We start from the raw sequence: 26,978 nt of genomic DNA on the forward strand, positions 1-26,978 counted from the left end.
TTTTGCTGCAGCCAGCCACTACTCTGCATCTCTCTTTTCTCAATCCTCCCTTCCTCTCTACCCATTAATTTTTCATTTTTTCTCCATTTTCCTTTTTGAGAAACCCATGAACATCCTCCAAGCAACAGACTCTTTGCATCAATCTTATCCCACTGCATCAACATTGTCTTTGGCTGCATAGTGTCAGATGGATTTCATGTTGAAATGACAAATTTGTGTTATCAAAATTTCATGTTCATGTTTTCTATCAAGTGTACTCTACCTTTAGGTCTGAACAGGCTAGATTAGTTTGAAAGTTCCTTCACTTGAAAAGGTTTAACCAGTTAAAGAAACCAAACTTGCCATTATTGTCAGGGATTATTGATTTAAAAAATGCATTGTATTAAGCACACTTCACTGAAAATAAGTTGAACCTTGTGTTCCCAGCTCTGACTCCAGCTGAAATCAGGCCCGTAGCTGCAGAAAAAAACTGAGGTCATCAACATCACACCCTCACTATTTTTTTCTGGGGATCTGTTTATTACAGGATATTTGAGTTTTTGAGGATGATTTTGGTAATTGACAATTTCTTTTATTTTATCCTCTGAATTAAGTAAAAAGTGCATCTTTAAATTAATTGATATTACTAGTCTGTCAGCTCTTTTGTAGCCTCATTTATAGAAAACAACAGGCAGGGAACCATTTGTTGAGTTCAGAGAGAGTACACACTAGCACATACACTCAGGTTGGGCAGCACATTGACAGCTCTCAAGCACACAGTTTTGCCAAATGAATGATACTGAAACATATTCCAGATACAAACCATGAGGCAAAAATAGCAATACAAGTCATTTAAACATTTATCTCTCATCTGTTCATCATTAACTATGCCAAAACATGTCTGGACTGAAGGTTATCCTGTGTCAGAGATTCCACAAGCAGACAGTCACAGATAGCTATCAGGTACACCTCTGACATACAAGCCTCTGAGTCTAATTAACTTTCCCAAGACCCAATAGTGCATTTCCTGCCTCTAATTTTGGGCATACCATTTCTGTTATCTTGACAAAAGGTATTAAACAGCCTTGTTTTTTTCTCAACTCTCTTTTTGTCTGAGTGAAGAAAATGGTATATTCCTGACAAATAGTTTCATTGTGCTCACCCATTCAGAAAATTAAATAGTTTGACACCCATGGATTTTATTATACAAGCAATGACACCGTTTCTTTCCTGGTTGTGTTTGTTGTGTATGGACCAAGTTATGGGCACTGCACAGGGAGAGAGCGGAGTTAAGTGAGCAGCATGAAAGCTGTAATGACTGCATTAAGACCTTCGGGATGTATGGGCAGCCATTCAAGAGTACAGCAGAAAAAAGGAATATTGACAATGAAGGGGGATGTGTTTGCTGTTTCCATACTGCAATTTGGGAACACTGGTATGCTTGATTTGAGGGCTATGTAAAAACATTGTGCCGGTGCCAGGGAGGATGTGCAGAAAAGTAAGCCCATAATATGTTTGCACAGGATGCTGACCACGACCAATATTTTCAACTGATTTTCAGAGGCTGCACTTACCAGCCCAGTCAAAATTAAACATGTTCAAACCATGTTAAAGTAAACTTAAACGTACAAACATTATACTAGATAAAACCACTGAAGTTTATCCATTCGTCCAGCCATCTTCATTCTTATTTCCACATTCATATAAAGAGAAACTTCAGCTACATTGCTATAATTAAATGTACCATAGTACGGTACAAATAATTATTTTGCAAACATCCAAGTACACCACACCACACAAAGGTTATATGAATCTAAAAATATTTTTAAAGTCCCAGTTATTATGGGTATAAAATAAATTTATTTTGAACACTCTATAACATATATGTATGGCTATTTGTTTGGACATTTTAGTATACAATTAAGAACCAAAATAGCTTTGGAAAAGTGCTGGCCTCCAGTCAAATGCATTATCATGTTATGAATAAATCATTCGTTGTTGGTATTGGTGTGCAAAGCTATGAATTCTTATAAATGCATGGGTGCACTCCAATGCATGCACTATAAATGCACTCCCTTGCAGTGTTGCACTCTTCTACCTCAAAATATGTCAATTATTGAAAAATTTTAGAGCTAAACATTGCAGCTAGTGCAGTGGTGGTTTGCAGCGAGTCGGAGTGGTACTCAAACCACTTTTCTCCGATGATATATTGTTATTTATAAGCTGGGCTAAACAGAGAGGAAAGCAGCCAACTGTCTCCAGAATCCCAAACTGATGCTTTTGCTTCGCAAGGGTTCACATCTTTCCTGGTTACAAATTGCAGTTTAGTCTTGTTGCTTCATTCATCTGTGGTGTTTTGAAAGTAAATGAAAGCATTTTTCTTACCCTGGAGCAGGTCATCGGCATAGAGGAATGGTCTTTGTGGTTGTGTGTCATTTCAGTACTGGACCGAGCCATCTGCCCATCTCTCCATCTCCCTCATCTAAGGCTGTGGTTGTCAGACCATTCATTTGCTGTAATGTAACCCGCCAGCCCCGTTGCCAAGACAGAAGCTATTTTAAAAGCAACAGTAGACTCATCAGTGGAAAAGCAGATTTTCAAAGACTTTAAGGGAATATGAAGCATAGGAGGGAAAAAAAGGTAGAAATTGGAATATGAAAACAGTACGAAAGAGAGGTCGAAAGAATTTATATCCCATCTCTTAGCTATTTCTTTTCTGTTTTATTGTATGTTGTTAATGGCATTTGAATTTGGAGACCTTGGAAAGCTGTTATGGAGGGTTGTATGGCTGCCATATTTAGTTCCACATATAAAAATGTGGAGTGAGGCAGATGATAGGGATTCATATTCATTTCAGCAATGATAATAATAGATATGTATAACTAATGCTTCAAAAGCAGGAGGTATTGTGGTTGGTTGTTTACCCGTTTGGAGTTTAAGGTTGCCAAATAATATTCTCAATTTTCTGCTATTGGACACAAAATAAATGTAGTAGAACTTGAAACTGGTTCAGCTTCCTGATGAGAAGCTCAGTCAGGTACTTGGTGACTTGATGACAGATGTCTTCAAGGTTATTATTATAAATGCCAATTTTTAGGACCTCCTGTCATTATTCTTTGGTGTCCCCCTATAGTTGGGTAACAAGCAACTGGGGTCCCTGCAGTCGCTCATGTGGAGGAGGTCAGCAGACAAGGACACTGCGCTGCTTCAGAAAGGTGAATTATCAGAGGGAGGAGCTGGCAGCCCACTCCCTCTGCCCCATCATCTCTCCAGCCCAAGTCCAACATTGCCACACCCAGGCCTGCCTGCCCGAGTGGAACACTGGATCCTGGTCACAGGTGGGTTTGTGGCAGCATTTGAAAACTTTAGCAATGTGGAAAGAAGTAATTATGTGAAATATATGCATATGCTGAGATGGATTGACATAAAAAATTCTATAGTTGTGCTCCAAGATAAAGTTGCCTTTGATCCACTAATCTTTGATTTTTGACATCATGAAATTGACCCTTGTGCTAACAGTGAGACCAATAACTTGCAGTTGACAGCTGCTTTTTTTGTGTGTGCTAACATCCTTGTTCTTAATAAATATTTAAACTGTGCTGACCCTCGCTCTTTTATTTAGAGTTCTTGGTAAAATTTAGTTTGGTTTCATTTACAGTACTTTATGACCAAATACATGCAAAATTAATGACATTTAATTCTGGACAGAGAGGTTTAAACAGGCTCATGTTAGCATACTCAAAAGCTAAAAAGACACAGTGAACATAAACTGAAAGAAATCAAGAGTTTTAACACTGCAAGCATTAAGGTACTGACGTTGCTCCTCATGTGATTGGAACATTCTCTGTGACCATGTTACCATGCAGATGGTATTATTTAGTTCAAAGTGCTAAAGTATAACCCTCCATAGCCCCTTGCATGACTAAATTCTATTTTTCCTTCTTGGAAAGAAAAATCTGGTTGTTGGCTCACAGCTTTTTGAGAATCCACCTAAATACAATTATCCAAACGATGGTCTGTGAGGATCCAGTAACTCATGGTCATGCTCACAGGCTGACAAACCATATTCAAACCTGTTCCCCTTCAACATTAAGCTTAGTATGGTAAACTGAAATGGTGGAACAATGTCATTCTACTGGGATGTCGACACGCTGCTGGAATTTCAAGTTGCAAGTCCATCCATCCATCTATCTTCCACTGCTTATCTGTAGTCAGGTCGCGGGGGCAGCAGCTTCAACAGGGAGCCCCAAACTCCCCTTTCCCCGGCCACATCCACCAGCTCTGACTGGGGGATCCCAAGGCGTTCCCAGACCAGTGTTGAGATATAATCCCTCCACCTGGTCCTGGGTATGCCCCGAGGTCTCCTCCCAGCTGGACGTGCCAGAAACACCTCCCTAGGGAGGCGTCCCGGAGGCATCCACACCAGATGCCCTAACCACTTCAACTGACTCCTTTCCACGCGAGGGAGCAGCGTCTCTACTCTGAGCCCCTCGCGAACAGCAGTGTTTCTCACCTTATCTCTAAGGGAGACACCAGCTATCCGTCTGAGAAAGCCCATTTCAGCCGCTTGTATCCGCAATCTCGTTCTTTCGGTCATGACGCTTCGCTCATGACCATTGGTGAGGGTAGGAACGAAGATTGAAAGGTAGATGGAGAGCTTTGCCTCTCGGCTTAACTCCCTCTTTGTGACAACAGTGCGGTAAAGCGACTGCAATACTGCTCCTGCTGCCCCAATTTTCCATCCGATCTCACGCACCATTGTTCCCTCACTAGTGAACAGGACCCCAAGATACTTAAACTCCTTCACTTGTGGAAGGACCTCATTCTCCACTCGGAGAAGGCAGTCTACCGGTTTCCTGCTGAGGACCATGGCCTCAGATTTGGAGGTGCTAATCCTCATCCCCGCCGCTTCACACTCAGCTGCAAACCGGACCAGTCAGCGCTGCAGGTCACAGGCTGATGACGCAAACAGGACCACATCATCTGCAAAAAGCAGCGATGCAATCCTCAGGCCACCAAACTGTAAAGCCTCGATATCCTGTCCATGAAAATCACGAACAGAATTGGTGATAAAGTGCAGCCCTGGCGAAGGCCAACAGCTACTCGGAACAAGTTCGACTTACTGCCGAGAACCCGAACGCAGCTCTCACTTTGGGCATACAGGGATTGGATGGCCCTGAGGAGAGGCCCCCTTACCCCATACTCCCGCAGTACTTCCCACAGTATATCCCTGGGGACTCGATCATACACCTTCTCCAAGTCCACAAAACACATGTAGATTGGATGGGCATACTCCCAAGCCCCCTCTAGGATCCCTGTGAGAGTAAAAAGCTGGTCTGTTGTTTCACGACCAGGACGGAACCCACATTGTTCGTCCTCAATCTGAGGCTCGACAATCGGCCGGACCCTCCTTTCCAGCACCTTGGAGTAAACTTTCCCAGGGAGGCTGAGGAGTGTGATGCCCCTGTAGTTGGCACACACCCTCTGGTCCCCCTTTTTAAAAAGAGGAACCACCACCCCAGTCTGACACTCTTTCGGCACTGTCCCAGACTTACACGCAATGTTAAAGAGGTGTGTCATCCATGACAGCCCCTCAACACCCAGAGCCTTCAGCATTTCCAGGCGAATCTCATCAACACCCGGGGCTTTGCCACCATGAAGTTGTTTAACTACCTCGGTGACTTCGCCTCGAGAGATTGACTCTGATCCCCCATCATCCTCCAGCTCTGCCTCTGCAACAGAGGACGGGTCAGTTGGGGTAGTTGGATTCAGGAGTTCCTCAGTGTTCCTTCCACCAACCGACAACCTCCTCAGTCGAAGTCAACAGTGTCCCATCTTTGCTGTATACACCTTGGATGGTCCCCTGTTTCCCCCTCCTGAGGTGTCGGACAGGCCTCCAGAACAACTTTGGTGCTGTCCGATAGTCCTTCTCCATGGCCTCTCCAAACTCCTCCCACACCCTCTGTTCTGCCTCCATCACAGCCGAGGCTGCAGTCCTTTTGACCTGTCGGTACCCTGCAACTGCTTCAGGAGTCCCCAGGGACAACATGCCCCTGAAGGCCTCCTTCTTCAGTTGGACGGCTTCCCTGACCACCGGGGTCCACCATGGTGTTCGAGGGTTACCGCCCCTTGAGGCACCCAAGACCTTGAGACCACAGCCCTCAGCTGCAGCTTCAGCAATGGAAGCTTTGAACATCGACCATTCAGGTTCAATGCCCCGAGCCTCCACAAGGATGCACGAGAAGCTCCACCGGAGGTGTGAATTCACGGCGTCACGGACTGAGTCCTCCTCCAGACGTTCCCAGTTCACCCGCACTACTCGTTTGGGCTTACCAGGTCTATCCAAAGCTTTCATCCACAAACGGACCCAACTCACCACCAGGTGGTGATCAGTTGACAGCTCTGCCCCTCTCTTCACCCGAGTGTCCAAAACACACGGTCGAAGGTCAGATGATACGATCACAAGATCAATCATTGACCTCCGACCCAGGGTGCTCTGGTACACTTATGAGCATCCTTGTGTTCGAACATGGTATTAGTTATGAACAATCCGTGACTAGCACAGAAGTCCAACAACATAACACCGCTTGGTTTTAGATCAGGGAGGCCATTCCTCCCAATCACGCCACCCCCCAAGTGTCTCCATCATTGCCAATGTGTGCATTGAAGTCCCCCAGGAGAACAATGGAGTCCCCTGCAGGGATCCCTTCAAGGACCCCATTTAGGGACCCCAAGAAGTCCGAATACTCTGAACAGATATATTTTGTGCATATGCACAAATAACAGTCAGAGTTCCACCCCTCACAGCCTTAAGGTGTAGGGAAGCGACACACAACTCCAACACAGCGGCGCTCAGCCTGGGGCTTGTGAGTATCCCCACACCCGCCCTGCGCCTCACGCCTGACGCAACTCCGGAGTAAAACAAGGTCCAACCTCTATCCCAGGAGTTTGTATCCAGAACCGAGGCTATGCGTGGAGGTAAGCCCCACCAGATCCAACTGGTAACGCTCCACCTCCAACACAAGATCCAGCTCCTTTCCCGCCAGTGAGGTGACATTCCACATCCCCAAAGCCAACTTCTGCCACCCGCGTCTGGTCCGTCGTGATCCCCTGTCGTCACTGCCACCCATATGGCAGCGCACCCGACCCCATCAGTCTGCCCTGCAGGTGGTGGGTCCACAGGGGTTCAAGTTGCAAGTAATATAGGGAATTGTTTAGATGCAAGGAATATGAAAAATGTATATAATAGCTGACTGTTCAGAAACTTAGACATATGCTGGCCTCACTAAGTAGCTAACTTCCTAGCTAACATTATACAGTATTATATTTGATTATATCAATGCGTTTTAATTCCAGGCTGTAATAAAAATGTTTGTGTCTTTCCTGTCACATATATTGCAAAGATACTATACCTTGGAAATTGGTCAAATGCAAAGTTTTGGCTAGCTTATAGGTTAATCAATATTTTTTTTTAACTTTAAAAAATGCCATATTTTTCTGAAAGATTTGTGAAATGTATCATGTGTTTAGTTTCTTCTTAATTTGGAAGCAATGAAATGATAAATACATTTCATCACAGCACTTTTAAATTTGAACTTCCAAGCCTGACCATGACATCAGAAGATTATTTATAAAGCCTGCATTTTAATTCCAATTTATGCATGAGATGCATTGTACATACATCTAATACATGGAAGTTATTGTAATTCAATTACATTTTAATATGTTTTCTTGCATTGTATCTTTATGTAGAGGAAACATCAAATACATCTTAATATTTACAAGAACTTTTCTCTCGGTAATCCTGGGTATAAGGCATGTCAACAAACCAGCATATGTGAAAACAGAACGATCTTGCTGAAGCACCTTAATTAAATAAACATTACCTTATTATCACCTGTTTTGTTCCAACCATGGAAAATATGTCCATTGTCATTTTTATACTGCCACATTGAAAATTACCCTTAAAGGAAATTAGGTTACAGTTCCTCTCTGTTTTACAGTTATCTTGAACTCATTTCCAGCGAGGGCCACATCAGCATAACGGCTGTTCACAAAGGGCCACATGTAGCTAATAAATGTAACTGAATGTAAGTCAGTGTAATTTAAAATAAATAACTACTCCTTAATGTTTATTCAAGTTACAAACATTACAGTTGCACAGAAAAAATGTTTGCTTGTTGCTTTGTTATGAAATAAATCTTTTTTAATTTGTCAGGTTATGAAACAGACATAACTCCATCAATCAAGGATATAAGAGATAAAGAAAAATAACATCCAACACAAGTTAGGACTTTAAATTTTTTCAAAATGTTTTTGCTTAAAATGTGCTGAATTACTGCATTATGGCAAATGTTTTGGGTTCTTTTGACCTACATTATTTATGTTTAGACACTAAACCTTTTATGCTCTTGCGGGCTGCATAAAATGATGTGGTGTGCCACATTTGGCCACTGGGCCTTGAGTTTGATACATGTGATCTAGAGCATCAGACAAGAACATGTCTGTACTTGAGAAAGACGCTCAAGGACACACCCGACTCACATGCCGATGAAAATAGATGTCGCTGCACAACAATGTGGGTCTGAGTTCGAGTCCTGCTCTGTGTGGAGTTTGCATGTTCTCCCCGTGTCTGCTTGGGTTCTCTTCAGGTTCTGTGGCTTCCTCCCACTTTCAAAAACATGCACTTTAAGCTAACTGACCATTCCAAATTGCCCGCAGGAGTGAGTGACTGATTGTGTGTGCGTGTGTGTTTGTATGTCTGTGTAGCTCCGAGGTGCACTGGCATCACGCCTGGAGCTTGCCCCACGCCCTATGCCAGTTGTGATAGGCACCAGCTGGCATACGGACTCGTGCAAGCGGATGAAGCCTGTAGGAATATGAATGAATGAATGAATGAAACACTCTGCTGCCCTCTGTTGGACATGTGTAAAATACTGGAAAGTGAACTGTTTTTTCTTACCCCTTAACGTCTCTGTATACACAGGCACACACGCACACACTCACATGCACACACACACAGTGTTGTGAGAAAGTGTTTTGCCGCCCTCCCGATTGAGAATCAAAATGCAATCAAAATAAGACAACAATCTACAATTTGCTAAGTGTCATGTTCACTTCAAGTGTCATGTTCACGTAGTATCACTTCAAGAAATCCAATCAGGAGTAAAATAACAACATTTTACACATTTTAAGAATATTTCAAGAGTTTCATATATCCTGAAGCACTGTATTAAAAACTTAAATGATTTTTTTTTTTTTTAAACACTGGTCAAAATTAGAGAACACGTTACGATACCTCCCAGTTACTTGTAATAATCTGGTACCTGGTGCTAATTTCCAAGGTTATCTGACATCCTTTAACATCTAGTTTCACTTACAGCAAGATTGTGAAACATTTTAAAATGATTGTAACCCTCCAGCAGCAGGTTGTCCAGATAAAGGCCAAAGGGATGACCCTATCAGCCATAGCAAGATATGTTGTCCCAAATCTGTGATTTCAAGAATATTGCACAAACTCATTGAGTGTCATAAACTCATTAAAAATTCCTTCAGATGGCTGGTCATCTACAAAAAACGAGGAGGATGTCAATGGGCAATTGTTTCAACAGTGCAGCTGGTTTTGGTTGCCACAACAATTTGAACTAGAACCAAGGCAGTATCAGACTGCAACATCCCACGACACCCCTGAATGCCAAATTTCACCCTGGCCTACTTGCATAGGTCAAAGATCAAAGCCAGTGCTCTGACCTACTTTCACAGACCAAAGCACTAGCTTTGATCTATGGTCTTACACTGGCTTTCTCCCTCGTCTTTCTTTCTTATCCAGTTCCCGAGTGTACAAAATTTGACATTTGACCTTGACCTAATTTTCTCAAGGTCAAGGTCATCATCTCATTTTCAACCCCTTTGCCGCCTGAGTAATCTGCTTTTTGTTTCATCTTTGTATCTGCAACGGTTGAGCAGATATTTGGTGGACTAACGGACAGACGAACGGAAAGGCAGACAAATACACAAACACTGACAGAATACATCACCGCTTTGAAGCGGGATGTAATAGTTCCCTTTTGGGATTATTAAAGTATTCATTCATTCATTCATTTAGAGTAGTGCTGAACAGGTTAAAGATCTGTGTCATGATATAGCGTTTCAAAATTTAGGAGCATTGTATTGAAAGCTCACTCTGCACTGACCACACCTATCACCACAGAAAGCCAGACTAACTGGTGCTGATGAGCATGTTGTGCGGACAGAAGAAAGCAGCTCCAAAGTTCACTTCAGTGATGAAAGCAAGTTTAATTTATTTTGGTCTGATGGGAAGCATTATTTTCTGTGATATTTTTCTCTTTAACCACATTACAGTATTACAGGGATTTTATTTGAAAATTTTGTTGCGTACAGAATCAATAGCCTGGTGATAGATGCGACAGGTTGTCAAACATTCTGGTATAATTAGTTGATGTGACCTGCACTGTGTGGACCGACATTTGTCATTCGACCATCATTGTATTAAATCTTGTTGCGTGTGTTGATGTTATGTCAAGCAGACAGCATGAACATCATTGTGAGTTCATTCAGTGGTCAACATAGGGCCTGTCTCCTTGACAAGATAAATTGCATGTCTCAGTGACAAAAGGACAACTGGGATTTGTGTGTGCATGCCAGTGATATTGAAATGGATATACAAAGATGTGTGTGCGTGTCTTTTATCTGTTAAATTAATGATGCTGTCCAAAAGCTGTTGAGTCGATCCACCGGACGTTAAGAAAGTTCTTGAAGACGTTTCGTCTCTCATCCAAGAGACTTCTTCAGTTCAGAGAGTGGCTGATAATTTCCCAGTTTATAAACCCTGTGGGGTGTGGCCAGTGCTTTTCACATTCCAACGACCGTCGTTAAGCCTGTCAGGCTCCTCAACAATTGTTGGTTGGGGTGTCAAAGGGGGTCATTGAGATGTGAGTTACACCTTTGTATGCTAATGAGGGTCATTAGCATGAGACACATCACCTGGGTCAATCCGCTGAGACACTCTTTTTGGGAGTTTCGAAAGGACATGATTATAAATGGGAGAAAGGTGATGTCGCAGACCACCCCCTCGATTCAGATATGGCTTCTCCACTTTGACGTGGATGGCCTCTTTCACTCCTCTCTCAAACCATCTATCTTCCCTGTCCAAGATCTGAACATCTGTGTCCTGAAATTAGTGTCCTTCTTCCTTGAGGTGAAGGAAGACTGCCGAGTCCTGTCCTGATGTGTTGGCTCTTCTGTGTTGAGCCATGCATCTGTGTAGTGGTTGTTTGGTTTCCCCTATGTAGACAACAGAGCATTCCTCGCTGCATTTAACTGCATACACCAAATTGCTCTTCTGACTGTGTGGTGTGGGGTCTTTTGGGTGGAGCAGTCTTTGTCGGAGGGTGTTTCCCGACTTGAAATACACAGGGACCTTGTCTTTGTTAAAGATCCTCCTCAGCTTTTCAGACACTCCAGACACATACGGGATCACTATACCATTGCGCTTGCTCTCTTCCGTCCTCACTGGGATGTTCTCTTTTCTGGATCTTGTGTGGGCTTTCACAAAGGTCCAGTCAGGATATCTACACGTTTTCAGTGCCCCTTTCAGGTGTTGGTGTTCTTCCAACTGGTCGTGGGCACTGGTTGGTAGCTTATCAGCCCTGTCTTGCAGGGTCCTGATGACGCCCAGCTTATGCTCCAGTGGGTGGTGAGAGTCAAAAAGCAGGTATTGGTCCGTGTGTGTTGGTTTCCTATATACCCCAACATACAGACTTCTGTCATCTTTTATGCCTACCTTGCAATCCTTTCGAAACTCCCAAAAAGATTGTTTCAGCGGATTGACCCAGGTGATGTGTCTTATGCTAATGACCCACATTAGCATACAAAGATGTAACTCACATTCATCTCTTACTTACTGGTTTATTGCGTATAATGTTAGCCCGTAATGTGCGATCATCAAACTGATGATCGCACATTACGCATATGTCTACCAAGTGGTGAGCTATTAATGCTTTTACAGTGTCAGTCCATGGATTTATCCTTTGTGAGTGATGTTTGATGCCAAATTGAGGTGAAAACTGAAGGTTTAAACCACAATAAGCCAATAATAAAATTTTTGGGCAGTGGTAGAGCAGGCAGCTGAACGGGTCATCCAATGTTCCAAGATCGGTGGTTTGATTCCTGGTTCCGCCCCAAAACACTCGGCATGTGAGCTGACAGTGGGAGGTGTCAGCTAACCTCCAGAGCAATGCCAAGGTGCCCTTGAGCAAGGCACTGTGCCCCTCACAAGCTGCTCATTTGGGCAGCTACCCTCACTTTTCCTCCCATTGCATGCTTACAGGCCCCGTTGTGTGTATTATAGGGGCCTGTGCACACTAATATGCATGATTGTGATTGGCTAACATACTAGACTGTGCATTCTTAATTTCCCTTCGGGGATTATAACAGTGTATAAAATGAAAAAATAATAATAAAATAATAGGCAAAGTTGCAGAGTGTAAGCACGCATTAAGTTGCATAGCTGCATCTTTCCTTCCACTGCTTCTCCCTTGTCATCTTACAGTGCTCCAAGAGCTGTGGCCGCAGTTTGAGGAAAAGGAGTGTGTTTTGCAGCAGCACTAATCCCAGTGCAAAAGCAGTGGTGGTCCCTGACAGCATGTGCAGACAGCATCATAAACCCAAAGCCCAGGAGACATGTGTTCTGCGGCGCTGTCCCAGGAACGAAAGGCTCCAGTGGATCCTCACTCCCTGGAGAGAGGTAGGAAAAGAGAAGCATGATGCTCAAGTATTATTGACCGTCATGATGGGTATTTCTCAGTTTAGTAATATCAAGGGAAAATCCATCCCAGAGAGCACATCTTCGTCTTTTCCTTTCGGCTTTTCCCTTCAGGGGTCGCCACAGAGAATCAGTTGCCTCCATCTAACCCTGTCTTCTGCATCCTCCTCTCTCACACCAACTACCTTCATGTCCTCTTTCACTACATCCATAACCCTCCTCTTTGGTCTTCCTCTAGGCCTCCTGCCTGGCAGTTCAAAACTCAGCATCCTTCTATCAATAAATTCACGATCTCTCCTCTGGACATGTGCAAACCATCTCAGTCTGGCCTCTCTGTCTCTCTGATGTACTCAATCCTGATCCTATCCATCCTGGTCACTCCCAAAGAGAACCTCAGCATTTTCATCTCTACTACCTCCAGCTCTGTCTCCTGTTTTTTCCTCAGTGACACTGTCTCTAGACCAAACAACATCGCTGGTCTCACCACAGTTTTGTACACCTTTCCTTTAATTTTAGCTGAAACTCTTCTATCACACATCACATCTGACACTTTTCTCCACCCGTTCCGTCCTGCCTGTACACGCTTCGTCACCTCTCGACCGTTGACCCCAAGTAATTAAAATCCTCCACCTTCTTGATCTCTTCTCCCTGTAACCTCACTCTTCCACTTGATCCCCTCTCATTCACACACATGTACTCTGTCTTACTGTGGCTAACCTTCCTACCTCTCCTTTCCAGGACAAACCTCCATCTCTCTAGCTTCTCTTCCACCTGTTCCCTGCTCTCACTACAGATCACAATGTCATCTGTAAACATCATAGTCCATGGGGATTCCTGTCAGCCTGTCCATCACCATAGCGAATAAGAAGGGGCTCAGAGCGTATGCAATTTCCTCCGGGATTAATAAAGTATCTATCTATCTATCTATCTATCTATCTATCTATCTATCTATCTATCTATCTATCTATCTATCTATCTATCTATCTATCTATCTATCTATCTATCTATCTATCTATCTATCTATCTATCTATCTATCTATCTATCTATCTATCTATCTATCTATCTATCTATCTATCTATCTATCTATCCCTGATGCTGTCCCACCTCTACCTTGAACTCCTCTGTCACACCTACAGCACACCTCACCATTGTCTTACAGTCCTCATACATGTCCTGCACCGCTCTAACATACTTCTCTGCCACTCCAGACTTCCTCACACAATAACCATCCTAGAGCACATAACCCGTTGGTTTTATACAGTATCTTTGTCTGCCTGATTTAGAGCTTAGCAAAATGAGTTTCTGTGGGTTTTTAGCTTTGTATGAGCAAAAGTATATTTGCCAGGGCCTTTCAATCATAGACCATAATAGTTTTGCCTTCTTCAGCGGTTTCCAGCTAGTTCTACTAAAAATGTTCGTGTGATTATTGCAATGTGACATCTTTTTTCTTAAAAATATTTTGAAATTATTTCAGTTATTTCAAGTGGCACACATTGGTATATTCCTCAAAAAATGTGATTATAGAACATTTTAATGCAAAAAGAGACGTGAAAATAACAATAAATAAATTTTAAAAAAAAACGCTAAACTTTATGGCAAACCATCTTAACAACTCATGAAATTGATTGTCCATGCAGCACAATGACTATACATTTTATGAAATCTTGCAATAGATTGATTCTAGTGTAGGAAAAATCAAGTAATTTTTTAAACAAGAACTGTACATTTTATAGTTTACAGTTTTAATATATACTCACATTAGTAGCTTGTAATTGATGTGTATATTTTTAGGAATTAAAATTGAGAATTAAGAACTAAGTTAGTGTTGCACACTTGGACGTAAATGAACGGACTTCCAGGCGTGCATGAGTTTTTAGGTTCTTTTACTTGAAAAATGCTGAAAAACACAGGCACACGCACATCAGCCTCTTCTCTGTGCCCCGCAGGCTGTCCATATACACAATATGGAATAGCTAATCACCCCGCAACTACTTGAAACATTCCCCATATTCTGTACATTCATGCCAGTTGTATTTTGGTCAGAAGGCAACACATTCATATGCAAATTATACATCCACATCCTTACTTTAATGTACTTTTGCCTACCTGAAACACACAGACTCACGCACATCAGCCTCTTCTCTGTGCGCCGCAGGCTGTCCATATACACAATATGGAATCGCTGCCCTTGCCTTCCTAAGGACCCCTAAGGCCACCTGGCTGCCCAAAGTGCCTGTGTGAACTCTGCTCATTGTACCCATGCATTCGTTACTAAAATACTAAATTTGACATCGCACATGAACAGAATATGAGCCCACAAAATCATAAACTGAAATAATACAAATTACAAAAACAATACAGGGTGATAGGGGGTGCTTCGTGTCTTAACATGTGTCCCACATTAGTACTTTGATTCCCGTGGGTAAATTACGTTCGCACAGCCTACTAGTGAGGTGTACTGGGCCGCTCAACCTCTATGGGACACTGCTACTTAAAAAAAAAAAAAGGGGGGGGGGGGGGGTTGAACGGGTCAACTGGGAAAGGAGGGTGTCAGAAGAAGAAAAAAAAACAACTTTACCACACTTCATACAGGAAGCGTAATGAAGACTGGGGGGAAAAAAATCCCCTTATTGCTACAAATATTTGCACAGAGATAACAACAGTCACATGACAGGTCAAGCAGAGAGCAGATATGTATGCAAGTTATGTCTTATGTCCAATATTTATGTATGTGTGTTCTGTTGGAAGTCCTTGATCAAGATCACACAGCCAGAGAGTCAACAACAGGTGCCAGGGAAGGGAAAGAACTCAGTTCTCACCCATTGTCTCCTCATGAGGAATCAGCTGCAGACTGATAACATGGGGTTGCCAAAATGGGGGAAAATGCTGTTGTTGCAATACAACATAGGAATAGACATAGCCCTCAGCGTAGACATAGTGGACTGACGTATTGCACTCTATTGTCCAGCCGGGTTCCTGCTCTTGCTATTCCCTCACCCAGAGCAGTGAGCTCACCAGTCTGTGTCACCACTTCCTGGCCCACTTTGGCCTTTGGATTCCTTTATTTGCTGCCATTAGGGCAATGCTCACTCCGAGGAGGGCAAAAGCACTGCTATTATAAATCCAAAATCCAAATAGATCTTCAACATCCTCCACGGAAAGAACTGCCAGGCACATGACTCTCCACTCCTCCGAAGAGTTGCTCATGTAACCCGCAGCGAACGTCCCGTCAGGACAGATAGGTTCCCCCGACCAGCATTCTTTGTAGAAATGATTTTATCCACTGCATTGAGAGCCCAGCTTATCCATAATTGGTACAGATGGTTTTGAAGAAAGCCATGAGGGTTAGAAGGAAAGACAATAGACAAGGAGGAATACGTCCAGCTTTGTTGAATGCCAGAAGAAAATAAGTTTTGTAACATTGTCCAGACAATTGATGATGATGTTCTTCTAGCGTTTAGCCTTGTTGGTATAAATTCATCTGCTTATGTATTAAAACAGTTTGAAGAATGAGAACAGGAGTAAACTGTGTTGATAATATTTCCAAACTTAGTGGTTGGGTTTGCAGCACAAGACAGACAAGGTCAAACAGCAAGCACCCCAGATTATACTATGGTTTGGATTTCTAAAAAAGCCAGACACACATGCACATACATCTACAGTATATACAGTAGACTGTCTTATCAAATATAATGACTTAGTATTTTGGTTACTGCAGTGCAATTGGGATGCACATATTTTCTCTCTCATGCACGGAGTGAAAAGAGTTGATTTTCTAAACCATCCCTTCTGTTTCAGTGCTCCAGGTCTTGTGGTTCAGGCATCCAGAAACGAGAGCTTCACTGCAGGGAAAGAAACTCGCAAGGAGGGTATGTGCCTTCAGCCGCAGCTAAGACATCCCTCACTCTTTAATAAACATGTACAAACTCAAGCCTCATGTCATCTGTGCACTATACGTGAGAGTTTGAAAATTGAAAGGTGTACGAATACTCATTTGGAAATCATCATCTGTCATCTGCCATACAGATACATGGAGTTCCCCATACGGAGGTGTAGGAACATGGCCAAACCTTTGGTGGATCTCCAGCAGAGCTGCAACCGAGGTCCGTGTCCTGAACTCCCTGAGTTCATCTCTGGTAGGACCACCTCCATTGCTGTGGTCTCGGGCTGGTATACTTCCCCTTGGCAACAGGTACAGACCTTCAGGGCTACATACGTATGTATTCCTGTTTGTAATATCACCAAAAAGGACCTTTACCCTCATATCATTTTGGGCTACACTAAATGGATATTTGGCACACAAATACATCATGGGATACATATCACATGACATGTTTTCGTTAAAGTTGGAAGTTTAGCTTCCAAATAATTTAAAGAAACAACAGGAACAATATACGACGAGTCATGACACAATTACATAAGTACATAAGTCATCCAGAGATGTAGTTTCATCCATTTCACCCAAAAACCCTTTTATACAGAGAACACACAATATCACAACAGAGACATCCACTCCCCCCCAGATTTTTTACATTTTTTTTATTGCCCCAGCAAAGGCCTGCGACCCACTGAAAACAGGTTTGCGATCCACTTTTGGGTCACAACCCACTGGTTGAGAATCACTGCTCTACAGTGGGGTTTGTCTGCCCATTTTTAAGATATATTATTTTAATTTTTCTTTTTCTTTGAGTTAACAGTCAACTGCGAACAACTGTTTATGTTTATTTTCCAGTTGTTAAACTCATCCTTGACCTGGCATGATTTGGACAAAAAGTACCAGATATACGACAGAGATACAACAATGAGTTTTTTTGTGTTCAAATAGTTTTACTTCCCCAAAAACCTCTGAGGCAGATAATACATTGTAGGTGGTGGTAGGTCAGATGTGTCTCTTAGCCAGTAGAGGCTGGCTGTTTAGAATGGACCTCAGTTGTAATACAAAAGCTTCACTTTGTTACACAGCCTACCGGGGCAGCTTGTGTTAGCAGTATATCATCTATTATGCAAAAGGTCTTCAGGGCAACCTCTCAGCACATTGTCTTATTCTGCTTCATCTCAAACTTGTGATCTGTATGTTTCCACCAGAGTAGATAGCTCCTGACAGCTTGCTGGCGGGCAAGTACATGGTGGATGGAATGTTTGTTTTCTTCATCTCTTCTTTGTCTCTGTCTCCATCCTTTCCTCTTCCTTCCCTGCTCCTTTCATGATGATTCCTTTTTCACCCTGTGCTCCAGTGTTAGACCTCTTTCCCCTTTTTATTTCTCTGTACCTTCATTTATTTTCTGCTCACTGTGCCCTGTTTTATTCCTGTTTCTCTTCTTCCACTGTGTCAGTGCTCTGTGTCCTGTGGTGGGGGAGTCCAGACTCGGTCTATTTTCTGCTCACTGTGCCCTGTTTTATTCCTGTTTCTCTTCTTCCACTGTGTCAGTGCTCTGTGTCCTGTGGTGGGGGAGTCCAGACTCGGTCTATCCAGTGTCTAAGGCAAGGGCGCTCTGCAGCTGGCTGCCTGCCCTTCCAGAGGCCTGTCACTTCTAGGGCTTGTAACACACAGTTCTGCCCTGCTGCTCCCCCAGCTCCGCCACAAAGCCCCGGCCGGGTCACAGCTGTTGGAATGACACATAAAGGTGAATTCCCCTCAGGGAAAAATGCAAATTCATCTATTTTCATTTTCCAGAAACCATATAATGGAATGGAAGTAGTGTTTAGATTTAACATTATGACTGATCCAAGAAAATTTCAAGATTGGGAGCACAAGAAAATCTATTAATACAGTGTTTGCTTCTTTAGCCAATTAGTTGACTAATCACGTTGCAAACACCCACCCCATTGTTGGCCTACCAGATGGTTAGCAATAGTTTTCACATAAGGGATGACATTAGTGAAATATCAACAATTGCTGGATGAATTGCCATGAAGATTCATTGTCAATCAATCAACCTTTATTTGTATAGCATTTAATTAAAGGGGTCCTATTATGAAAATCACACTTTTTCAGGTCTCTACATATACATATTGGTCCTCCCTAACCCGACCAACTCCTAGAATCTGGTAAACAAACGCTTCCTGCATCAATAGATATTTGGAGTTTTAGGAATTCATGGCCCGGACCGAATGAAAATGATTGTATTTTGCTGGAGTGTATTTGTCACATCACAAATCCGTCCTGTGATTGGACAGAGTGATTAAAGATATTGTTTGGTTGACATGCCCAAGGGCGTGGCAGTTCCCGAGGGGGGAGTTCGTTCAGGCTCCGGTAGCATTGTGCGGTAATGTCCTAGCTCAGAGCTACACATTGAAATTTCCTCACAAGGTGTTGAACTCAGTTAGCATTTGGCTAACTACTTAGGTCCACTTCAGTCATGTGTGTCAGTGTGCGTATGTGCGTATGTGTGTGTGTGTGTGTGTGTGTGTGTGTGTGGTTCTTGATCAGGCTACGTAGCGGTGGGTGGTAATGACCTGGCTCAGAGCTATACACTGAAGCTTCTTCACAAGCTGTTGAATTCAGCTAGCATTTGGCTAACTAGTTAGCGCTGCTTCAGTCAGGTGTATATGTGTGTGTGTGTGTGTATGTGTGTGTGTGTTTGTGTCCCCCCGAGGCTATCCCCAGCATCACAGCGAACACATAACCAGTTGCACATTAATTACTAATTTAGGACAATTGTCTGTTTTTTTGGTGAATGAAAGCAGCTTTAGCTCTCCTAGGTGATCGGAGAGCTGCTTGTACACACACACACACACACACACACACACACACACACACACACACACACACACACAAGCACGTGCGCGAGAATACAAGAGAATAACTTGGTCTTAACGGTAAAATCTCAAATTACATTAGCTCCTGTGTTATCCACAATCTGTCATTGTCCATGCCGATTTTTTGAAAACACAACTTTAACAATCAAAATAAATCAGCGCTTTGAAGCGGGATGTAAATCTCACCGGCCGGTCTCATCATGTTTACACAATGAGCCACGAGGCTTTGTTCAGCAAAGACTGAGGAAGCAGGTCCACACTCAGCGCTGAAAAATCCACCGTAATATCATGAAAAACAAGAGTGGAAAACAGGAGAAGAATTAGAGCAGAATATGTAGCAGTTAAGTTACTGAAAGTTAAAAAAGCTCCAGACTATGGCAATCGATCGATCTGTAATGCAGGCGTGTTCAAGTGGCGCAAGTAAAAAAAACGCACGTGAATGCGTGGGGGCAGTGTTGATTGGTCATCTCAGAGGGGGAAGGGAGATAGGAAAGGCTCAGAGGGGGGAGGATGGAGATAGGGAGCTGAGAGCTACACCCCATTAAAACAGACCTTTAGAGAGCAGAAATGGATGTATCAATATTCAATCAACTTCAGTCTAGCTGGACATCTGGCAGCTGAATGACATGAATTTAAAAAAGCATAATATGGGACCTTTAATCACATCAGTAGACTTTTCAAAGCGCTTTAACAAACAGAGAAACCCAATACGACCTATTAGTCCTATTTTTTATCATGCTAGCATTATAAATGAAGACGGTGCTAAACCATCTCATTGGCAATATTATGGACAAGTTATCTCACAAAGATTAGCGTTTAGCTTAAACATCTGTTGTGCCTAAAACAGCTGCTAGCATTACCTATATGTTCGATTTCTTATTTAAGTGAGCAGCTTTGAAAAGAATAATTTCTATTTGGCCAACAGAAACACAAGAAATGAATCACTCATATAAGGAATCCCCCTACACTTAAATAGCTCACCTTAATTACTGAGAATGTTAATGTCTAATTATTCATGATTTTTCCATTATATTTCAATTTATTAAAACTAAGTATGAATTTATAAAATCTACCCATAGACTGAACATGAGTTTCTTGTTGTGATTTGTTACCTTAGTTTTGCTGTTTAAAATGTGCTTTGCTTTTTTGTTTGTACAGATGAACACTGTCTGGACCATTTCAGCTGGTGTCACTTGGTTCCCCAGCATGATTTTTGTAACCACAAGTTCTATGGACAACAATGCTGCAAGTCCTGCTCCAGCACGAGGGTATAGCACTCTGATGAGTCTGTGGCTTTGGACGTCTGAAGGTAACAAAACCACAGAAGCCATTGGGAGCGATTACTCACTGCACACGGAACTGTTCTCAACGCTTGTATGATTTTCCCTGGAGTACTTGACTATTGAATTTTAAAGAAAGAGAAAGAGAGAAACCACTGATGGTTCTTGGTAAGGAAGGTATGGAGCCGATGAAGCTCATTTGTCAAAGTGGTCATCACAGGTTACCATGGAATTGGAATTTAGTACAGAGCATCTGATGACTTGATGTAATATACTGTATATGTTGATACTTTGAAACCTTAAAATTACAAGCAATCAAGAGTATAGAACAATAAAGCTTTTAGCTGGTTGTATTTTTTTCTGGTTTCGTCCTTTAAGTTATTATGGTTCATAACATGTGTCTTAAATTTTGTCACGTATACAATGGATCCGTTATTGGCATGTTATTTCTGTTTTTAAACTGTAGGAAACTGTAGGATTGTACCAGTGACCCACAGGTCCACAGTTTACTTTACAGAACATGAATCATTAGTAATCAGTGGTCTTTTGCACTTATCCTTTACTCTCTCTTCTTGCTATGTTTGCTGTTGCTTAAACATTCTTGGTTAGACTTTCCAAAGGCATTCCATTTATGTAAATGCTATTAAAAAATTGTCTTTCTATATATGTAAAAACATTTTACTCATTGCAAGCCCTTATTTTATTTTTTTCCAAATATCTACAGGAAGACAACTTGATCTTTCTCCTCTGTCCTACATTCTCTCTATGGATGAAAGCCTGTGTCGTCTGCAGGCCTGGCGGAGAGTGAAGAGTAGGGTGAAGTGGGAGAGAAGAGGATGACTGTTGGGAGAGTGGGTTGCAGTCAAAATAGCAAGAGAACAGTGTAGGTGTGTTCTCAACAGAAGTTTACTCAAAATGCAGCTCTAGACATCTGGCTTGTGGATTTGAAATGAGTCACTTGATTATTAGATGCCTCTTGAGCAAACTCATACCGGATTCAGAGCAGTGTCCTACAAACATTTTCCTCTGCACAGAAATAAATAGAGATATAATTTATTATCCTTCATGTTCCTCTGAGTCATTTTTTGTCTGTTCTAGTAAACATTGAACCATTGTTTTTAGGTGTATAAGTCAAAGAAGAGGATTCAAACACCAGGACAGTGTGGTGATTAAGCTCCCAATATTTTGAGTCAAGTCAGTTCTGGCTTCCACCTTTTAATTTAGAAAGGCCCGGAGTGTGAGTGTGTGTGTGTGTGTGTGTGTGTGTGTGTGTGTGTGTGTGTGTGTGTGTGTGTGTGTGTGTGTGTGTGTGTGTGTGTGTTAGTGTGTGGGTGTGTGTGTGTGTGTGTGTGTGTGGGTGGGTGGGTGGGTGTGTTTGTGAGTGCCACACCCAAAGGCTGCATGTGGCTTTATTATCGAGGGCCGGAACACTATTTTCCAACACACTTGCCACCAATCAGTAGATGGCTTCCCTACTCTTATGCTAGTTCAGCTTGTGATTTAGGACCAATGACTGTCAGTAGTACAGTCATTGGTATGCCTCCCTGCCAAATTCTCCTGCCACCAATGTTAAGAATTACACTTCTCGCACACTCAGACTCCCAGAATTACAGATCAGACTTTTTGATTTCCCCTCACCTGGACATTCTCAATTCCCCCTTTCCTCGCACTCACCCCTCCAGTTACTCTTCCTGGGCTCCCTTATATCTGCACCTTCTCTCCCTTGGTTCTCAATTTGATTCATTTTACCACAGCTTTTTCATTACTCTTTGGTCCACCCATTTGTTTGAACAGTTTATACCGTAACAAATACTGTAGGCTCTTATCACAAGAAACATTGCTCAGTGAGGTTTACAGTGGCTGGTTTACCTCTCATCCAAGGGGCTTCTTCAGTTCTGGTGGTGGCTGGTCTCGTCCCAGCTGATTAAAACTGAGGTGTGGTCAGCGCTACTCATATTCCAACGACCATTGTCGAAACCCATCTGGCTCCCCAACAGTGGTTGATGGGGGAGTCAGGGTGTGTCAAAGGGGGTCGTTGAAATGGATGTTAGAGTAGGGTAGAGTATAACTTCATTAATCCCTTAAGGAGGTTCCGTCAGGGAAATTAATTTCTCCGTCGCACACAGCATAGTAATTACACAAAACACAGAAAAAGCACACAGAAAGCACCAGCACATAGAAAGTAATACAACACCAAATAGAAAAATTAATAAATAACCCATCAAGAATAATAAAATAGAAAATCATAAATAGCTATAGAAATAAAAATGAAGAGGCCTAGTTACGTATGGGTAAATTGAAATGTCTATAGTGTTTGCATTGTTTTTGGTGCATTGTTTGTGTCATCCCTCAGCTTTCGTGTGGACTCTCTTCTTTATCTCTCCCAGAAAGGAGTTGAGCAGTTTAATGGATCGAGGGATGAAGGAGTTCTTAAAGGTCCCATATTATGTATTTTTAACTTAGCTGCCAGAGGTCCAACTAGACTTTATTCCAAATATTTTGACCTGAAGTGATCTGTGGTCCTAAATATCAGCTTTTCAAAATCGCTCATCTGAGCTACTCACAAAACGCTTCGTTTCAGGCCTCCGGCTGTAGTATGTTAATGAGCTCCCCTGGTCCACGCCTCCTTCACCTGGGCCACGCCCCTCTGAAGGAGAGCGTTAGGCTAACGGGACACTGACCGGCATTATGTTTGTTATCATTATGGCATTTGGAGGACAGATCGTGTCGGCGCACATTTATGACCCTGAGTCGGACCCAGAAGAAACACCGACTGTGCGGCTGCAGCAGGACGTTTCTGAATGGTTAGTACGTGTGAACGTTACTTAGTTGGTTCTGTGTTGTTTTGTTGTGTAACCTACGTCATCACAGGACGTTAGCATCGTCCGGTAGCTACTTTTGTTTCTACTCCCGCCTCTTATCACACAGTAAAAATGTCATATGTCTTATGTATTTTGTATATGTACAGATGTGTTTACTGTTAAAATGTTGCTGTATTTCTATAAGTGACAGTAAAGTCTGATGGTGGTTCTGATAGCTATTACCATGTAGCTAATGCTAGCTTCTGCTCACGGCTAAGTTACTTTATTTTTCTCTCACCTTGATTTAACCCCTTACTAAGCTGCACGATATTTGATGCAGTCCTCTGACAAGACACACGGAGCTGACACCTGCTACCATCACACCAGGTTAATGGTGAAATGATGTAACCATATTGCAGTGATGCCTTTATCTACTCTATTTTGAGGTGTCTTCACCTGTTGTACAGGTGTTCCTACGGACACTGTGAATGTATGCCAACAGAAGCAGAAAACATCTGTTTGGAGATACAAGTAGCAAGCTCACAGCTAAACCACAAAGTTATGTCTCTACGGTATTCGGCTACTTTTACAACTGTAAATTCAAATGACCTTTACCATGTTTTTCACTGTAGGTAAGGAGCCGTCTGCAGGTTGATGAGGTTCCGTGCATGACTCAACATCCTGGGTTCCAGCCTGTGTGCCTAAACGTGTACACCCTACAAATGGCCGGTCACGTACTGAGGGCCGAGTATGGCCCTTCACGTCTGAGACCAATACATCGGTAAGTCGTTCTTTGAAAAATGTCGGAATAAAAACTAGTTATGTCTTATTTTGCTTCATTAGGCATTCCTTCATTAATGCAGTAACATGACATATAGGTACAACAAAGTCTAATATATTGTATTTGCGATACCTTAATTTTTATCTTATTAATAGACATGTTGAACATTTTTTGGTATTCACAATCCATTTATGTTGACATATACAAGCATTTATTTACATAAAACAATACATTCAATAATAATAATGAGAACACAGGGCCATCCTGTCAGGAAATCAACAACAGTTGTAATACTCGGGATTGAAAACATTGTGAAATAAATAGTTTTGTGTCCTTTTTCTGTAGATGGTGCAGACATCTGGCCTATCGCACCTTTGTTGGCTGGTGCTGGGGCTACTTAGGACGCAGAATCCGGGTTGTCATCCCAGCATGTGTGGTCCTTCACATACGCCAGGAGTTTCCTGAAGACAAAGGCCATTACGCTGGATTTATACCGAGTCTTGGTTGAACCTGGTCATGTAGCTGGCAATGACCTCCTCCTTGTCAGGACGCTCATACTGGGCAGACAGATTCTCGGGGAGAGGAATGGACAACATCTCATTTGTGTATTGCATGGGGTCCACCAAGACTTTGTCACATATGAGGTCCAACATGTCAGATACAAAACCTGTTCAACAAAACACAAAGATAGATCTTTACTGTTATTGATATTGTTTGATTCATTTCTTTGTGTTCAAAATACATCCTGGTACTTGCTACTAATTTATTTATTTGTATGGTTACTTTTCACCGTGTTTTGGTGACGCTCCCTCCCCAACACACCACTGCGAACGACAGGACGCTGGCGACCACAGACTGATAGAACATCCACAGGAGCTTCCTGCAGATGTTGAATGCGAAGAGAAATTACTGCATTGATCTTGAAACCTATTGGACGGTGTTGGGTGTGGGGAATTGGGTCCAGGACAATCTTCTCACACTGATCGGCAATGGCATCTGATGCAAAAATCAGATCTGGATTGTAATCCCCTTATTCAATCTCTATTCAAAGCCTTAAAACCCCCAAAAAACCCACGGTGACACCAGTGTCACATGCACTTTGAATGTTCCTGTATCTTCGTTAAAGTTTTATGTCTGATCTTAACTCATTAAGTCCCTAAGGTATGTTTACTTAACATCCTGGTATCATGACTATGTGACAGTCATGTGCTTGTGACCGGAAGTGATCTCCCCAAAATAGTGATTTGACCAGTGTACAAATTCCAAGGAAGCATCCAATATCAAAAAGTGATTTTTTTTTTGACACTACAGGTTATTTCAAACACATTTAACAGATTTAATGCTTTGATAACATTTTTACATTACTTCTAACCAGGTCTGACCATACTTGTTGAAGAAAATAATATCAAACAAGTTACAGAAATATCCCTTTCACATAAATGCCACATTGGGCTGTCAGCCTTAAAATAAGAATGAAAAATCGGTGTGACCTATTTTTTTTACAATGACAAAAAATTCACCCAATTAATTTTGTTACATCAATTTCATTAAGTTGGAATATATTTTACTGGTCGATTAAAAGTGCTGAACGAACAAAAAACAAAAAATAATGTGAAAGTATTTGTTTTTTGTTTCAAAACACTTTGGGCCAATCTGCACATAATGTTAACAAATTTTTACTGTCCTATCCTGTTTACATAGAAATGTAAATGTCTTATTCCTATTAAATATGAAATATGTTATTTGTATTTAATTTGAGGTCATTGTAGGAAACGATTGCGAGTTTTAGGGATTTGATGGAAGCTGAGATGAAGACCCCGATAAAACTCTTTTCAATCCCAACAGTCAGGACAGGAAGAGTGATGAGTCAAGTGAATGTAGTGATTCAGACAGTACTGAACCAAGTACATCAAATGATGTATCACAGCGGTCCCCAACCTTTTTTTTGCCATGGACCGGTTTCATCTCAGACAATATTTTCACGAACCCGTCTTCATTTGCTCGATAATGTTAATGACGACAGGACAACTGTAGTCTAGTAATAAATCACCCACAGTGGTTTTATGTAAAATGCAGACATCAACATACAATTAACAACCTTTTTTCTTTCATAAATTGATAATCAACATCTCTGTAAACAAAATAATTGTAAGAAATAATTATATAAAAAACTCGATTGAAGTGACTGCACTAATGAGGCTTATTTTGAAATGTAGCGACTTACAATCAGTGCATTCATAGTAGGAGAAATACTGATCATTTCCAATAAAAAGGTGAACAAGTCAATCAAATAATAATAATTACAATAATGAGAACTAGGGGTTGGGGACCGCTGATCTACGGGTAAGGGGAGACAATGACACCTGAAGTGTGTTCCGGACGTCCGGTCCACTCCCCAGTTTGGTTTTCTTTATGGTCACTGCAGAAAATCCCGCTCCACAAAGACAGGAGGTTAGAAATGGATACAGGGTTTTCAATGCTTTTTGGGCGATCACAGGATAATCTGCCTTGACTTTAATCCGGAACACTGGCACAGTTGAGGGCGTTTAATTTAGGGTTAACTTGTCACGTGATCGACACCTGTGTGAATCGC

At 42.1% G+C, this 26,978-nt stretch overlaps 1 protein-coding gene and 1 long non-coding RNA gene across 5 annotated transcripts in view; both read left to right on the top strand.

The window, feature by feature from the left end:
* The window catches only part of adamts18 (ADAM metallopeptidase with thrombospondin type 1 motif, 18), a 149,408-nt gene extending 127,544 nt beyond the window's left edge, over window positions 1-21,864 (top strand). For 3 of the 4 annotated variants that reach the window (XM_068311285.1, XM_068311293.1, XM_068311310.1), the window contains 7 exons: window positions 3,113-3,317; window positions 12,551-12,745; window positions 16,563-16,633; window positions 16,791-16,956; window positions 18,193-18,388; window positions 20,682-20,832; window positions 21,528-21,864. In XM_068311285.1, coding sequence (XP_068167386.1) covers window positions 3,113-3,317; window positions 12,551-12,745; window positions 16,563-16,633; window positions 16,791-16,956; window positions 18,193-18,388; window positions 20,682-20,797 — 949 coding nt within the window. In that variant the 3' untranslated portion in view covers window positions 20,798-20,832; window positions 21,528-21,864. Of the gene's footprint in view, window positions 1-3,112; window positions 3,318-12,550; window positions 12,746-16,562; window positions 16,634-16,790; window positions 16,957-18,097; window positions 18,389-20,681; window positions 20,833-21,527 lie in introns of those variants that run through there. The other variant, XM_068311301.1, reaches the window with a different exon arrangement.
* Window positions 21,865-23,084: 1,220 nt separating this feature from the next.
* On the top strand, window positions 23,085-25,518 carry LOC137599093 (uncharacterized). Its single transcript, XR_011036750.1, has 3 exons — window positions 23,085-23,607; window positions 24,237-24,385; window positions 24,731-25,518. It is a non-coding gene; the product is annotated as an uncharacterized lncRNA (long non-coding RNA).
* Window positions 25,519-26,978: the final 1,460 nt, after the last annotated feature.

This window comes from Antennarius striatus, chromosome 1 (genome assembly GCF_040054535.1).
Source record: "Antennarius striatus isolate MH-2024 chromosome 1, ASM4005453v1, whole genome shotgun sequence".
In the NCBI taxonomy this organism is placed as follows: domain Eukaryota; kingdom Metazoa; phylum Chordata; class Actinopteri; order Lophiiformes; family Antennariidae; genus Antennarius; species Antennarius striatus.